The sequence below is a fragment of the Scyliorhinus torazame genome, chromosome 9 (assembly GCF_047496885.1).
Source record: "Scyliorhinus torazame isolate Kashiwa2021f chromosome 9, sScyTor2.1, whole genome shotgun sequence".
NCBI lineage: Eukaryota > Metazoa > Chordata > Chondrichthyes > Carcharhiniformes > Scyliorhinidae > Scyliorhinus > Scyliorhinus torazame.
Genome location: NC_092715.1, coordinates 181,181,699 through 181,199,288, shown reverse-complemented (window position 1 = coordinate 181,199,288; position 17,590 = coordinate 181,181,699). Strand labels below are relative to the sequence as shown.

The window sequence follows — 17,590 nt, the reverse complement described above, 5'->3', positions numbered from 1 at the left end:
GCCGTGACTGCTCGACGTCTTCGACACCTTCACTCATGGTGCCAACATTATGTACCAGGCTCTCACTGCGGTCGCCACCCTAACAATGTTGGCCTCAGTGCCGCTCATTGCCGGCGACATCTCCTGCATCTGTATCCGCTGGGTCTCTTCCAAGTGGCTGTGGATCTGCTGGAGTGATGCTGACATCACCCTCTGATGGCTGCTCCCTATCGTCTCCATCAGTTCCTGGTAACCGACGTCTAGAGGAACCAGCTGGGTCCTGGGATCCAGCAGACCTCCGACTGCTGTCTCACCTGGGGGTTCCTGCCTCCCATCTGATGTGCATCAGCAGCAGTGCGGTGCTCAGCAGATTGTGCCCCCAAGGCCTCACCACTAACATGTCCTTCCGAGGTGTTTGTATCTGTGCTGATGGAGGGTGGGGGTGACAGCTGTGCTGCGACCATGGTGGCATCCTCGGAGCTCTCCTCCGAGGTGTTCTCCTCGGAGTCAAGAGAGGGGGCCACCCGGGATGGACCAGCGCTGTCGGCTGGAGTACCTGCAGGAGAATGGACATGTGGTCAGTGGGAGGGTTGGGTCGGTCAGTAAGGCAATTACTACTCACGTTTGACAGGTCCTCCATGTGAAGCCCGGTGGTTCCTCACATCTGCGGCGTCCACCAGCCTCCGCATTGGTGACTGCCCTGCCTTCGGCCACACCGGTCACCTCCAGGGCCCATTCCTCGAAGGAGGCGAGGATTCTCAAGTCCAGCACCCCACTGCCAGTCTGGGCCCTCCCCTACCGATTATGGGAGAGCTTTTCCTGAGGAGACACACAGAGAGCATCGTTAGCCACACATGTGGTTCAGTGGTGAGAAGGGGGGTGTGAAGGCGGTGTTGGGGGATGAAGTGGGTGGGAGGGCTCAGGGTCACTTGGAGAGTTGTGGGATGGATGCTCCCTTGAGGATGTGGGGGGGGGGGGGGCATTGGTGCCTACACACTTGTGCTGCCCGGTGTAGGTCGTTGACCTTCTTCCTGCACTGCTAGCCAGTCCTCTTGGTTATACTGTTGGAACTATCGGCCGCCACCTCATCCCAGACAGAACTGGCTGCTTTATGTGTGGCTCACCTTCCAGGACCCCCACAGGAACAGGCCATCCCTCCTTGTCCCCACCGCGTCCAAGAGCCTTCCCAGGTCAGCGGCCCCAAATCTTGGGGCCGGTCTCCTCGGCATCATTATTGTGAGCTGGCTGGGATTGACTGAGCAAGTGCAGTTTAAGTGCTGTTCATCTGGCGAGGCTTTATTTGCGGCGAGAATCTCATGAGGCCTCGTTAGGTGGACCAATTAACTTTGAATTGCGTTGTCAGTTTCCCTGGGCTGTGTGCCGGGAAGCTCATGATAATTCCCGCTCGCTACAACACTTGGAAGTTTTTCCGGAAGATCGCGCCCCTAGTCTCAGAAATGGAGAACCCCACCCAGAACCTTTACAGATTTGTTTCCCTGTTGCATATGGAGGTGAATTTCCATCTCTATATTCACCAAGACCACCTGCCTCCACCTCCATGTTCTGTATCTGACACTGCCTCAGTCTCTCTACTGCTGAAGCCTCATCCATGATTTTGTGACATTTAACCTCGTCGAATCCTGCCCTTTCCCAGCCAACCTTCCATCTTCCACCCTCCTTAAATACACTCATCCTACCCATATCCTGACTGACACCAAGTCCCGTTTAGTCATTATCCCAGCCAGTGCTTGCTGGCCTGCATGGGCTACTGGACCAGCAGAACATTGATTTTAAATACTCCCCTTTGTAATGATATGTATAATGCCTATGTAGTAAAGGGTTAATATATGAATCTATGTGTAAATCAAACATTAAGGGGCGTCACTAATTTAGAACATAGAACATACAGTGCAGAAGGAGGCCATTTGACCCACCGAGTCTGCACCGACCCACTTAAGCCCTCACTTCCACCCTATCCCTATAACCCAATAACCCCCTCCTAACCTTTTTGGTCACTAAAGGCAATTTATCATGGCCAATCCACCTAACCTGCATGTCTTTGGACCGTGGGAGGAAACCGGAGCACCCGGAGGAAACCCACGCAGACACGGGGAGAACGTGCAGACTCTGCACAGACAGTGACCCAGCGGGGAATTGATCCTGGGACCCCGGCACTGTGAAGCCACAGTGCTATCCACTTGTGCTACCGTGCTGCCCACTAATTCACTGTATATAAGACAGCATCTCCAGGAATCCTGGGAGAAGCTGACAAGAACATGAAGAGAGCAGAGTGAAAGTTGAACAGGGAAATATAGCACAAGGTCAAGTCATAGCGTAGTTTAATAGTTAGATAGAATATTGAATACTGTATTAAAGATTCAGTATCATTAGTTTATTATCTCTAGAGTGTCCAAACTTCATTTTTGTTTAGTCGTGTAAAATAAATTAGTTTTGATTCAAACTTCTTATTTGTATGTTCTTTGTCAACACTACATATCTAGCTATCTTGGCGGAAAAGGCAAGGAATATAACATGGTCCAAGGCATTGCTGAAGTTATTTAGATAGATTAGTTCGAATCTAGCTAACAAAAACTAGCACGAGACCCAGACCTGTTATTGCAAAACACAGAAGAACCCCGAACTCATGGAGAAAGTTCAATCTCTACAACAGCTCCGGATATCTGGTAACCTAGATGTTAACTGGAAAGTTTTCAAACAACAGTTTCAACTATATCTGTCTGCATCTGATGCGCGTGGTAATTGGAAACAAGCATTATTTTTAACGATGGCTGGTCCAGAAGCCGTAAAACTGTGTAACTCCTTTCAATTCGCAATGGACGAAGATAAATCGCAATGGGCCGCACGGTAGCATTGTGGTTAGCACAATCGCTTCACAGCTCCAGGGTCCCAGGTTCAATTCTGTCTTGGGTCACTGTCTGAGCGGAGTCTGCACATCCGCCCCGTGTCTGCGCGGGTTTCCTCCGGGTGCTCCGGTTTCCTCCCACAGTCCAAAGATGTGCAGGTTAGGTGGATTGGCCATGATAAAAAAAATTGCCCTTAGTGTCCAAAATTGCCCTTAGTGTTGGGTGGAGTTACTGGGTTATGGGGATAGGGTGGAGTTGTCGACCTTGGGTAGGGTGCTCTTTCCAAGAGCCGGTGCAGACTCGATGGGCTGAATGGCCTCCTTCTGCACTGTAAATGCTATGATAATCTATGATAAAGCTAAATATAATGTCATGGAGAAATTTGAACTGCACTGCAAGACTCAAATAAATGAAGTACAGTAAGAAGTCTTACAACAACAGGTTAAAGACCAACAGGTTTGCGAAATCCAACTAACTGTCCTGGCTTGAGACAATTCACACCTCTTTACCTAGGGTTACCCCTATCTCTGCATCTGTAAAGACTTAATTACCTGCAAATGCTTGCATTCAAAGCATTGTCTTGCATCTTTGACTTTGTCTATATATATGTTTCTGGAGCCTACCTCTTCATTCACCTGAGGAAGGAGCGGTGCTCCTAAAGCTAGTGTTTGAAACAAACCTGTTGGACTTTAACCTGGTGTTGTAAGACTTCTTATTGTGCTCACTCCAATCCAATGCCGGCATCTCCACATCAAATAAATGAAACATATGAAAGATTTATCTTTAAGAAAAGGATGCAAAAAGATGGGGAATCTATTGATTGCTTCATAACAGATTTGAAACTCAAAGCTCAAACATGTAATTTCTCCATATTATCTGACTCTATGATCAGAGACCAGATTGTCTTTGAATCGTAAATGAAAAGCTCAGGGAACGTTTGCTGAGACAAAAGGATCTTAAGCTAGAAAATGCTATTGAAATGTGTTGAGTGAACGAATTGTCTAAAAGTCAGTATTCTGAGTTTCTGAACAAGAAAAAGGGCGCGAAAACGAGCCTCGAGACCGACTGCGTTGGAGCTGTGGCACAGTTCAGAATAATGTGTGTTTCGGTTTACAGCCATATTGTGCACGTGCATTCCCGACCTACATATGCGCACTTCACCAAAAGACACGAGACAGAAGAAGACCATTCTGCACATGCGCGAAGACATTGTGCGCGTAGTGAAACAAATGTCATGACGTCTGGATGCTGTGGACACACCTGCCCACATAAAAAATGTCCTGTACTTGGAAAAACTTGCTCACAATGTTACAAACTCAATCACTTTGCTGTGCATTGCAGAACTTCACTTAAAGAAACACAATTTAAATCTGCAAATCTACCGAAGGCACACATGAACATAAGAAGTGTAGACACAACAGAAGAAACCTATAAAAGCGATAATTCTGACAATGATCTTGATACTTATTGCTTAAAAGATTCCTTCTTTGTAGGCATGACTGAAAACTTTGATGCGACTATAGGTGTTTCATCTCCTCCTCAAATAGTTACCATGGAATCCGATGGTTCAAGTAAATGGTTCTGAAATCATTTTCAAGCTTGACACAGGAGCTTCCACGAACGTAATAAATACAAATGACCTTTTGCAACTAAGTCAACCTCCTAAAATACAGAAAACAGATTGTCAATTGCGTGATCATCATGGCAACGCAACCACCTCATTGGGATCGTGCTATCTAGTTGTGACAAATCACGACACCGTCATCTCATTAAGATTTGAGATTGTTGAATCCAACAGATCTTCTCTCTTAGGTGCACAAGCCTGTCAGGATACTCACCTAGTTCAAAGAAATTATAGCACAAGCTCACCTCTTCCGCCTGTTCAGGAAGATATTCAAGAAATTCTTGATTGATTTCCTCACATCTTTGACGGCATGGGTACTCTTCCATTTCAACATAAAATATAATTGAAATCAAATGGTAAATCAGTGGTACACCCTCCTAGAAGAGTTCCTGCCCCCCTTCATGGAAGATTAAATCAAGAACTTGCATGTATGCAAAAACTTGGCATAATCTCCAAGATTACAGCACCGACTGATTGGGTCAGTTCAATGGTCAAGAAACAATCTGGGGTGTCCTGGCCTTCTCCTCCCTTGTGACCTGGAGACGGATTTTGCTGGGGTGGAGCGACTCGGAGCCTTCAAAGTCAGGTGTATGGGTTAGCGACATGGCAGGGTTTCTCAGTCTGGAAAAAATTAAGTTTGCCTTGAGAGGTTCAACCCAGGCGTTCACCCAGAGGTGGCAGCCGTTCATCGACTTCTTTAAGGAAAATTGAATGTCAGCAGTAAGGGGGGAGAGGGGAAAAGTGGGGGAGGAAAATGGGAGGCATGGTAATGTAAGACAAGGACAGGGAACTTAATATACGGGTAATCAGGAGATATGGCGGGGGGGGGGGGGGGTAGTTGGGTATGTTATTTTAATGTTGTTGCGTCTGTCGGCCCGCTCGGTTGTTTAAGGAATGTTAAATTGTTAAAACTGTGAAAATTACAAATGCTTCAATAAAATATTTTCTAAAAAAAAAGAAACCATCTAGGGAATTAAGAATCTGCAAAGATCCAAAAGATCTAAATAAAAATATAAAGCGTGAACATTATCTAATACCCAAGCGGGAAGAGATCACCAGTGAAATGGTGAATGCAAAAAAATGTTCTAAACTAATCCAGAGGATTTTGGCAAAAGCAGCTAGATGACACAAGCAAGAAATTGTGTACATTTAACACAACGTTTGGTCGATACTGTTTCAACAGAATGCCATTTGGTATTATTTCAACATCGGAGATATTTCATCGAGTGATGGAACAAATGACTGAAGGTATTGATGGAGTATGAGTTTACGTGGATGATAGCATCGTCTGGTCATCTACACGTGAAGAGCATAATGCAAGGCTATTGCAAGTCTTCTAACGGATGCACAAATTTGGTTTAAAACTAAACAGAGCCAAATGTAATTTTGGTATCTCAACTTTAAAGTTCCTGGGAGATTAAATTTCGGAACATGGTGTGCTATCTGATGACCACAAGATTGCTGCCATACAGGAGATGACAGTCCCAGAGGACAAGAAAGCAGTGTTGAGATTCCTAGGCATTGTAAATGTCCTTGGAAAGTTCATTCTAGACCTCTCGTCCAGAACTACAGCTTTGCAACATCTCATCAAGAAGTTTACTACATTCTCGTGGACTGATGCTGATCAAACTGAATGGATGGATCTAAAGTCACAATTAACCTGTTCTTTCCTTCTTTGACCCTGACAGAGAAACAAAAATCTCAACAGATGCAAGGCAAAGAGGAGTTGGAGCAGTTCTTCTACAAAGAGATGATGATTCTTTGTGGACACCTGTTGCTTATGCATCGCGATCAATGACACCTACTGAACAAAGGCATGTCCAGATAGAAAAAGAATGTTTCGGCTTACTCACTGGAATTCTCAAGTTTCACGACTATGTATATGGCCTACCAACATTTACGGTCGAGACTGACCACCCACCATTTGTTCACACTATTCACAAAGATTTAAATAACATGACTCCTAGGTTACAGCGTATTCTTATGAAGTTGCATCAATATGATTTTCAACTTGTCTATACTCCAGGCAAAGATTTGATATTGCTGATGCATTATCTCATTCTGTCAAATCAGGGGAATGACGACCAGAGTTCATTCAGCACAATGAAACTCCAAGTGCAGCTTTGAGCTGAAACCCTTCCTGCCTCGGATGACAAACTGAAACTCATCAGAGATGAGACCAACAAAGATCCAATATTGCAACCTGTCATTAACCATTTGAACAATGATTGGCCCAAAGAACACCGTTCCAAATACAGAAACATTCAAGCTGAACTCACAGTTGTGAATGGTTTTTTACTCCGTCTCGATCGCATAGTGATTCCTATGACGCTTAGACCCATGATACTACAAAAAATACATAAAGGTCATCTAAGCATAGAGAAATGCAAAAGAAGAGCGAGACAGGCAGTATATTGGCCAGGCATCAACAAGGACATCACAAACCTTATTCTTGGGTGTGAAACATGTCAACAAAACCAATCAACTCAATGCTAAGAACAACTTCTACCGCATTACTTCTACCGCATTATCTGGAAAAGACTCCATGGTCAAAAGTGGGAATCGACTTATTTCATTTTTATGGTCGTGATTACATTCTAATCATTGACTATTTCTCAAACTATCCTGAAGTTAGCAAGCTATCTGACTTAACTACTGAATCCATGATCAAGGCTACAAAATACATTTTTGGGAGACATGGGATACCGTCCACAGTCATGACAGATAATGGACCTTGTTTTGATAGTTATGAATGGACATAATTTGTTGAAGCATATAATTTTGCTCACATAACTTCAAGTCCTCTCTATCCACAATCGAATGGGAAAATTGAAAAAGGGGTTCACATTGTGAAACAACTTACTCAATTTCAGAGCTACTCCTCTTGAGACTGGTTTATCTCCTGCTCAGCTATTGATGAACAGAGCATTAAGAACAACTCTTTCATACATTAGACTTTCTGATCCAGATCTTCAGCCAGTCATCAAGAAAATGCAACAACAACAAAGCATACAGGAAAAATACTACATTCAACATGCGACACCACTGGAACCACTGAATCCAGGTGATCAAGTGAGGATTCGCATTCCTGCTAGAGGATGGTCTACTATTGCTAAGGTAATGCATCAAGCAGTACCACGCTCATATATCATTCACATAAGTGAAGGTTCAATTGTTCGACAAAATAGAAGAGCACTTTTAAAAATTCAATCTTCTAACAAGATATTTCCTGATCTTCAAATGCATGAAAGTCTGTTTCATAATACATTGACATCTTCCAAGATACCAGAAGACTCACAGAAGACGTTCAATACTTCTGACACTCCTCTTACTGGATTGAGCAGATCATCCAGGATAAGAAGGAAATCAGACAGACTTAACTTGTGAATCATCATAAATGAACTGTTTATTTTTTTTCTTACTCACCTGTTAATTTAATATACATATCATGCATTCTGTAATATTATACATTTTTCCTTTTAGTCATATAGAAAAGAAATGTCTAAAATAAAGGGGATGTAATGATATGTATAATGCCAGTATAGCAAAGGTTATATCTGAATCTATGTGTAAATTAAACACTCGAGGGTGTCGCTAATTCACTGTATATAAGACAGCATCTCTAGGAATCCTGGGAGAAGCTGAAGGGAACATGCTGAGAGCAGACTGAAAGGAACATAGAGGAATATAGCAGGAGGTCTAGTCATAGTGTAGTTTAATAGAACATAGTCAGTATCATTGGATTATTATCTGTAACTCAGTAGAATGTACATACTTTATTTTAATTTAGTAATATAAAATGAATTAGTTTTGATTCAAACTTCTTGTTTGTATATCCTTTGTCAACACTACATATCTGGCTATCTTGGAGGAAAGGGCAAGGGCTATAACACCCTTGTCTGTAAATTTTTCCATGGCCCTCCCCTCCCATTCTCTGTAACCTCCTTCAGCTCCACGATCTCTCCACTCCTCCAAATCTGCTTCCTGCACACGCCTGATTTATATCACCCCACTGTCCGTGGCTCTGCCTTCAGTTGCCTAGGAACTTTGTCAAAGTGTCACCTGGTCTCGAAACGTTAGCTCTTTCCTCTCCATACAGATGCTGCCAGATCTGCTGAGATTTTCCAGCATTTTCTCTGTGGCTAAACTCTGGAATTTCCCCCTCTAATCTCTCTCTCCCCCCCCCCCCAGCCCCGCCTTCATTCCTCCGAGCCACTCTTTAAAACTCGTTTTCCCTGCAGGTCACCTCTCCTGACCTCTCTTTATGTGACTTGGTGTAAGATTTGTTCCAGTAACACTCCAAGTCTAGGCACATTGAAACTGAAGTTGTTGCTGAAGCTGAAGCTTTTAGCTCACCACGTTTTGAGCTTGCAAGATTTGTTTCTGCCAATTGACAGCCCGCGCCGGACATATTTCTTCCAAGTCCCCCAAGTGAAATCAATGTGAAAGGTGCTTTGGAAATGTAAACTGAATGACAGCACACTGTGGCTGCAAATAAGGCAGTCTTGCTGATAGACAGGCGTTGCCCCCTGTGTGTCAGCGACAGGCGGATTTGAAATAATAATGATTGTTTTGAAGCTTTCCCCCCATCGGTAGCTTTACCCGGAATGATTATTTCAGATCGTCCCCGTTGCTGAGTGTGCTTTTTAATCAGAAATCGCTGGAAGCGAATAATAATGAATCTGTGCATTATCGAGATTCTCGCTGCAAAACATCGATGAGAAAGGAGCTTCTCCCTTTAGTATGAGGATCGCCCGTGTCTACCACACCTTTCAATAAAAACCGACCGTCATTTAAACCTGACTGTTTTTGCTGCAATTTATTGGAGCTCTCAGCAGAGATGGGAGAATGGATGGTGTTTGTCTTGAGCAATCCAAGGTATTTACAAATAGATGTGGGGGCGGTGAACCCGGCACAAGACCCGCTGCAATCTGTTGCAGAATCGTTTCTCTTGTCATAAAAGTATGAAGTTGGATATATTTATTGTTTTCAAATTGTAAACCGGGATTGGATATTCCCATCCTTCGCCGCCCGCACCTGCAGTGATCCTGGACCCCAGGCTGATTGATGCATTTAAAACATATCTGGCTGGCAAGAATGTACGGCGTTTGTATTGCAAGAATGTGTTTATTGTTCAGTTTCACCCAGCAACGCGGTGAACTCATCCTGCTCTCCTAACCCGGTCATTGCAATGGGCGCCTAGTTTGTGGATTCCGTGGATCCCACTCATCGCTCAGCCGGCAGCTTGCTCGGAATATCGAGCTCACATCGCACAAAGTGCTACAGTATTTTCTTTCCACCAGCAGTGACAGGGTGCAACCCGGAATGGTTGCTGAGCTCTGATGCTTCAACCCAACCGAATGATTTCTGTCCTCTCGCAATCTCTCAGCACCGTGAAAATGTGCTGCTAAACATTCGGAGATCCTTCACATATCAGGGAACATGTTATGTTCCATCTGACAGACGTTTATAAACACTCCTCTGAGGATTAGTAACCCACTAAATTTATTGCTGCACTCTGGAATTGGTGTTCAGTCTGATTTTACTCCCCAAAGATTCCAAAATGGGAATTTCGGGTGTAGAGGAAAAGGTTTGGAAGAAAGCGTGATTTGGAAACTGCCCACTTTGACAATCCGTGGGTGCGTGCTTTGTACATCCGCGTGTTATTATTGGCTGGTGCCCAGGAAAGATTCAGCCAAGACAGGAAAGAAAACTGTTGCAATCTTGCCTCTGAGCTCACTATTTCTAGTGGGTGAGTGAAGAAACAGAACGGTGCCTTAAAACGTCAGCATTTTCTGTTACATTCTCAAATCTCTTCCGTTTTAAGAAGGATCAATGGATGTATGACGTTTCTCTCTGAGATGCCAATTACATTGCCTTGTCGGGTATTTAGTCTTGAGTGAGAATCGTCTGTGGTCTTTCTGAGGGTGTGGGATCAGACCGCCAGTGCTATCAGGGGAGATATCAACAGGAGAGCGATAGAAACAGAGGACCACTTCTCATCGGTAATGAGCAGAAGTATTTTGCAAAGTATTGACAACCATTTAATTTTGATGCATGGTACATATTTCTTAAAAGTAAATAATGTAATGTCACATTTTGTACCTTTATTCTGTTATTAATGTGTTATATCTTTAAAAAAGCATTGCTGTATATTTGTCCATACCTGTTTTTGATGGGTCCAATAAGTCACATTTGCTAGTTTTCTGGGGTTATCGTGACCAAATTGGATTAAAGAGACATCTAATCCTGGCATACTTGCTGATTGGCAAAGGGTATAACCCAGTTATATCGTGCTGATCTATTGTTTAATGTACAGAGGTACTCCACACGCGGAACCTGTTTTTGACGACATACCTAGCTTCCAAACATTAACCAATTATTCTTTACAGATCAAGGGCTTCGACCAAGATATTTTCACTATGGGCTCAAAGAACCGACCATGAGAAAGAGAACATTCTGGAATTTTTCACGTCAACTTTCCTGGAAAATGGACGGTGAAACAGTCACTTCCACTCTGCTGCCGGCAGGAGGTGCAGTCCACGAGGGCATGACTCTGGAACAGAAAACTACCTTCGCCTTTGTTATCTGCCTATTTATCTTCTTGGGAATCCTCATTGTCAGGTGTTTCAGGATCCTTCTGGATCCGTACAGGAGCATGCCCACCTCAACGTGGGCAGACGGGCTGGACGGATTGGAGAAAGGGCAGTTCGACTATGTATTGGCCTGAATGTAGAGCGTGCAGAGAACGCGGGAATCTGCAGTTCCCTGACACGATTCATTCTTTGACAAGATGGATACATTGTCAAGCCGTAATGTTTGAGTTCTAAAAACAATGTTGCCAGCACCTTCTGCAATTGTAAAATCTCCCGCATGCCAGTTGGCACAGCAGAACTGAATGAGTGTCCATAACTAGCGAATGAAATACAATTGCAGGAATTCAATTCTATGGCCTCCTCACTAAAGACTTCTGCGCGTTGTAGATAAGCATTTGTTTGGTAGTTTTGCGCAACAGCGTACTCAGCACCATTTGATATAATTCACCTGTAGAAAGAGCGTTAGACTTCTTTAGCATTCGTGGTGTTGGACTTGAGTTTGTGATCAGCTTTAGATTTGACCTCTTTCTGCACCACTTAATGGAGAGGAAGAACGATGCTATTTCAGCGTGACAGCCGTGTGTCTTTCTATGAATCAATAGAGATAAAATAAAAAACCCAAATCGATCGCACATAGCATTTAGATTCTGTGTCCGTGATTCTGACCTTCAAATCTTGAATTTCAATCCTTAATGGATCACCTTTTCTTCCTCTTTTGATCCCGTTGGAGCTGACAGCGGTATAAACCCACCATCCGTTATAGAGCGCTCGAAATTATATGCTGAGAATTACACACAGATCTCATTAGCTAAATCCAGACAGATCAAGTTGGCAAAGACTTTGTTTAGGTACCATGCAGGTTATGAAGTGGCATCGATGGGCATTTAGCCAGCCAAAACCAAGATCATGCAATCAATGAAGACATTGGCTTTTGAGTTGTCTATAGCCAAATGGGTAGAGCAATATCTGCAGGCTTTGTCGGTTTGCAGACTGGTTAGTCAACCACCGGTGATGTCGCCGGGTCCTGTGAGTGCAATTGATTCAGGTACTGAATTATTAAACCTACCACATTGGGTGACTTAGCTCTGTATTTTCATCATCCTGAATGTGACCTTGGAGTCACTCTGAGCCCTGGAGAGGCTGCCTGCGCCCCCCTCCCCCCCCCCCCCCCCCGCCCTTCCCCCATCACCACCACCCTCTTCCCCACTACAAGAAAGATGATTTCCACTTAACAACTGGATAACTAGCAACAGCAGATTTGAGCCTTTGCAAGACAAAGAGCAGGTCTTGTGATGTGGGAGCTTCTCACATGTGGCATAGTGAATAGCAATACTGTAAAATAATAGGGTACAGCGTGTTTTTCTGCTGTGATGAGGAAAATGCACTTACCCACACAAGCAATTTCATCTGGCGGAGAGGTTTTTGTTGACGGGCCCCGGATCTTTTCAGTTTCAATTCATGAGAAACTGAATCTTTTTCATCTAAAATATTAGCTAGCACAAATGGGCAAATTGTAATTGGTTTCTGTAAATGGCTGGGTGAAAAGAGTTTGCCGCTATTTTTCTGTTAATGGATGAAAATACACCACAACAGCTAAGTGATTAAACTGTCAAATTGTTTTACGAATTTGCACTAGGCTGAGAGAAATCTCAAATGCTCTGCAGTCCTTCGAGCTATTGCTATTCAAGTTATAAATAGTTGATGGAACAAAAGGTGAGTTTCCTGTCTTTGGTTGCTTAGGACCAAGCTAGTGTGTTGCATAATGGAGAGAGAAAATCTACCCAGGTGATAAGAACAATTACTACAGATAACTTGCTTCCAGATACAAGGACCGATTCCCCGAGCGGAACACCTTAAAGGGCAGGGGTACTTCCAAAGGACACTGGTCAGGAAATGCCAGAGCCATGGGTTGTCTGATTTTCTGTCCTTTCATTCAAACAAGGCAAACTGTCCACAATAGGATAAATGTCAATGCTCTATGAAAGGGGTGAACATATTGAGCAAATTTCTTTTCGTTTGTTCAGGACTTCCTGCGACTTTTAAATTGCCTAAAATTATCAAGGGCAGATAAAAAGTTATCTCCAGAGATACTTTGTGCAACCAAAGGAATTTCTATCGTTAATGTTATCGTGGTGCCATCAGAGAAGGAGTTGACCATTACTCCAGCTCTCTCTGGTGCAGCAGGTAGCATATACAGTTTGATGTAATTCCCGCAATGGCATTTTGAACTTTTGACTCTGCCCGTGATTCCATCATGACTCTAGGGACCCTCTGGTTCAATTCCAGGCTTGGGTGACTGTGTGTGTGGAGTTTGCACTTTCTCCCCGTGTCTGCGTGGATTTCCTCCGGGTGCTCCGGATTCCTCCCACAGTCCAAAGATGTGCTCGTTAGGTGGATTGGCTATGCTGAATTGTCCCTTAGTTTCCAAAACGTTAGGTGGGGTTACTGGGTTATGGGGATAGGGTGGAGGTGCAGGGTGTTCTTTCCAACAGCCGGTGTGGACGCAATGGGCCGAATGGCCTCCTTCTGCACTGGAAATTTGATGATTCTATGAAGACCATGAAACCCCTCCAGTCTGCTCCTCAATACTATCATAATTGATTTTCTGCCAGTCCTCTCTCCATATCCCTCAATTCACCTAGAGATTAAAAATCTGACCATCTCAGCCTTACATATTCTCAACATTGGAGCATCCACAACTCTCTGGGGTAGACAAAGATTAAAATCCCTCAAACTGAAGAAATTTGGCCTCATCTCAGTCCTAAATGATGGACATCTTATCCTTACACTGTTCCCTTTGGCTTTAGATTCTTCAGCCAGGAGAAACAACCTCTCAGTATCTACCCTGTCAAACTCCTTCATAATCTTGCATGTCTCCCTGAAATCTCCTCTCTTTCTTCTAAATTCCCCCCAAAATAGGCCTCATCATCAGCCTCTCATCATTAGATGACCCTCTCAAACCATGCCTGGTTTATTTTCATTGTATGTTTTTGAAGAGGCGAAAGTATTTTGACATGGTGACATCTAGATTGCAAAGTTGTTCTGAGATCATGTACCACAACAGTCCTTCCCGTAATATCAACAGGGTGGGTTGAGAAAAGAACACCTCTTCTATCAGAAAAGTCAATTAAGTTAAAAATGCTTTGAGACAGATATGAAAATAATGTAACCAACATCTGTTATGAGTTGGAATTGTGATCATTTGCCCAAACCACACACTTCTGGAGGGTGTGTATTACAGTGGCTATATTAATCGAATACTAATCCAGAGAATTTAAGTTCAAATCACTCTGTGCTGATTTGGGAATCTGGAATGGAAAAAGTTGGAATACTAAAAATGACCACAAAGTGTTTTTTTACAACAATTGAGTTGTTATAAAATTCAATTGGTCCATTAATGTCCTGCAGGAAAGGAAACATCTTGGGGCTATTCACAGTAACTTCATTGAAGCCTACTTGTGGCAATAAGCAATTATTATATTATCTGTTTTCCTTGGTCTGGCCTAGATATGATCCCAGTCCCTTAACTGCTCAGACACTCTTAGCCATTCTCTGAAGTTCCCTAGCAAGCTAGTCAGAATCACAGAAAAATATAGTGCAGAAAAGGCCTTTTGGTCCATCGAGTCTGCACCGACAATCAATTCTAATCTATTGTATAAAACTGTTACACATGGCGCAGTGATTCAAGGAGAAAACCCGCCTTATAAGGATAATTAGAAATGAACAGTAACTGCAGGACTTGTTGGTGATAGCCACATCTCAAGAATTAATTTTTAAACTGTATCTTTATTGTGTCCATCATACTGGAGTATGATCATCTTTGTGTTTATAGATTGTAAATACCAGCATCAGCCAATGAACCTTAACTGACTTGCCAACCTTCAAAGTATATACCTGCTATTCAAAATTAATTATGAATATGTGCACAGTAACACACAAATCTTGCATGTTAGCCATTCAGCTTGCCTTGCTGTAGAGCACAAACATTTTAGTCTGTTTAGAATCATTGAACCTGACAACATAGAAGACTACGCAGCCCATCATGCCTGTGCTGGCTGTTTGAAGGAGCTGTCCATTTTACTCCCACACTCCAGAGACTTCCTTATAATTCTGCAAACTTCTTCTCTTTACATGTCAAATTGCCGTTTGAAAGTTCCTGTTGAATCTTCTTCCACCATCTTTTCCAATGGTTAACAGTCTTCTGTGTGAAACAATCAGCTCATTTCCTCTCTGCTAAATTTGTCAATTATTTTAAATCTATGTCCTCTGGTTATTGGCCCACTTGCACCTATAAAAGATAGCTCCTCATAGTCTGACCCTATTTTCTTGATCAAAACCTTTCATATTTTTGAATTGCTGTAATAGGTCTTCCTTGAACCTTGTCGAAGAACAATCCCAGCTTCTCAAATTGCTCCAAATGAGTAAAGTCCCTCATTCCTGGTACCATCCCAGCATACCTGTTCTGTACCCTGTCCAAAGTCTTGACATCCATCCTAAAGTATGGAGACTAGAATTGTACACAATACTCCAGCTGAGGCCTAGCCAGTGGTTTGGGTTTAGCACAGCTTCCTTGTTTTGTATTCAATGCCCCTATTTAAAAAAACAAATAGCCCATGCGTTCTTAATACAATAAAATCAAAATACTGTGGTTGCTGGAATCTGAAACAAGAACAGAGAATGCTGGAAATACTCAACAGGTCTGGCAGCATCCATAGCAAGAGAAACCACAGTTAATGTTTCAAGTCCATGACTTCTTCAGAGCTGAGGAGAGGGAGAAATGTTACTATATGCTGTAGAAGAGGGGGTGGAATAGTTGGAACAGAGTAGAAAGTCAGTGATTAGTCGGAGTTAGGAGAGATTACAACAAAGATTAGAAAAACTGAAGATCAAGTGACAGATGGTCCAATGGGGAGGGGAAGGGAGGGTTTAGCATTGGGACAAAAAATGTTTGGGATATAAAAATGATTAAAATGGTCACAGTCTAAAGTTATTGAACCTAATAGAGTCCTGAGGGCCATAACATACCTAATTTGATATATGAGATGATGCTCCTTCGGTTTGTGTTGGGCTCCACTAAAGCATTGCAGAAGGCCAAGGATGGACATCTGGGCATGAGAGCAAGATGCTGAGTTCAAATGGTAAATGACAGGAAGGTTGGGGTAATGCTTGTGGGCTGAGCGAAGGTGTTCCGCAAAGCGGTCACCCAGTCTGTGTTTAGCTTCCTCAATGTAGAAGAGACTGCATCGGGAGCAGGGAATACAGTAGACCAAATTGAAGGAGGTGCATGTGAAATGTTGCTTCATCTGAAAGGAGTGCTTGAAGCCTTGAATGGTGAGGTGGGAGGAGGCAAAGGGACAGGTGTTGCACCTTCTATGATTACAGGGGAAGGTGCCATGGGGAGGCGATGAGGAGTTGGGCTTGATGGTGGAGTGGATCAGGGCATTATGGAGGGAACGGTCCTGACAGAATGTCGGCGGTGAGGGGAAGTGAGGGGTGTGGGGAAGATGTGATTCATGGTGGCATCATACTGGAGTGGGCAGAAATGGCGAAGGATTATCTTTTGAATGCAGAGGCTGGTGGAGTGAAAAGTGAGGACAAGGGGGACTCTGTCATGGTTCCGACAGGGAAGAGAATGGGTGAGGGCAGAGGTGCAGGAATTGGGTCGAACCCAGTTGAGTGCCTTGTCAACCATAGTGGGAAGGCACCCCTGGTTGAAGAAAAAAGTAGCCATGACAGAAGTGCCATTTTCAAAATGAAATGAAAATCGCTTATTGTCACGAGTAGGCTTCAATGAAGTTACTGTGAAAAGCCCCTAGTCGCCACATTCCGGCCCCTGTTCGGGGAGGCTGGTACGGGAATTGAACCGTGCTGCTGGCCTGCCTTGGTCTACTTTAAAAGCCAGCGATTAGCCCAGTGAGCTAAACCAGCCCCAATGTGGCATCATTGGACCAGGCATGACAGAAGTGGAGAAACAATGGGATGGAGTTCTTACAGGGAGCAGAGGTGCGAGGGGTGTCTGTAGTCCAGGAAACTGTGGGAGTCAGTGGGCTTGTCATGAATATTGGTGATGAATCTATCTCTGGAAATGGAGACAGAGAGGTTAAGGAAGGGAAGGAAGTACCAGAGATGGACGATGTGAAGGTGCAAGAGGGTCGAATTTGGAAGGGAGAAAATAATTGATGACAGAGAACCAGTTCAGCCTGGTAGAGGAGAGTGATGGTGGATGGGGATTGTTTGGGCCTCCAGTCAAGGAAGAAGTGGAGAATGCTCAGATCCTCCTGGTGGGAATGGAGGTGGAGAGGGATTTCATCCATAGTGAAGAGGAGGCGATTAGCGTCAGGGAAGTTAAAATTGTCGATGTGATGTAGAACATGAGATGAATCAGAAATGTAGGTGGAAAGAGAATGGGCAAGGGGAGAGAGGTGGAGTCACGTCAAAAGGTGGAAAAGGAACAGGCTGATATTCTGGGTCCACCAGGGCATTCACTGATGTGGTTTTTGGAAGGAGCTAGAAGTGGACTGTATGGG

General features: G+C 43.7%; 1 protein-coding gene across 1 annotated transcript; it reads left to right on the top strand.

Moving 5' to 3' along the window:
• The first annotated feature begins 8,806 nt into the window (after positions 1-8,806).
• On the top strand, positions 8,807-11,711 carry ctxn3 (cortexin 3). The gene is made up of 2 exons (XM_072516860.1): positions 8,807-10,472; positions 10,860-11,711. The coding sequence occupies exon 2, from the start codon at positions 10,910-10,912 to the stop codon at positions 11,195-11,197; it is 288 nt and encodes a 95-aa protein (XP_072372961.1). The 5' UTR covers positions 8,807-10,472; positions 10,860-10,909; the 3' UTR covers positions 11,198-11,711.
• Positions 11,712-17,590: the final 5,879 nt, after the last annotated feature.

Excerpts from the sequence above, each read along its gene's own strand:
- ctxn3 (XM_072516860.1), top strand. The coding sequence starts at position 10,910 with ATGAGAAAGAGAACATTCTGGAATTTTTCACGTCAACTTTCCTGGAAA.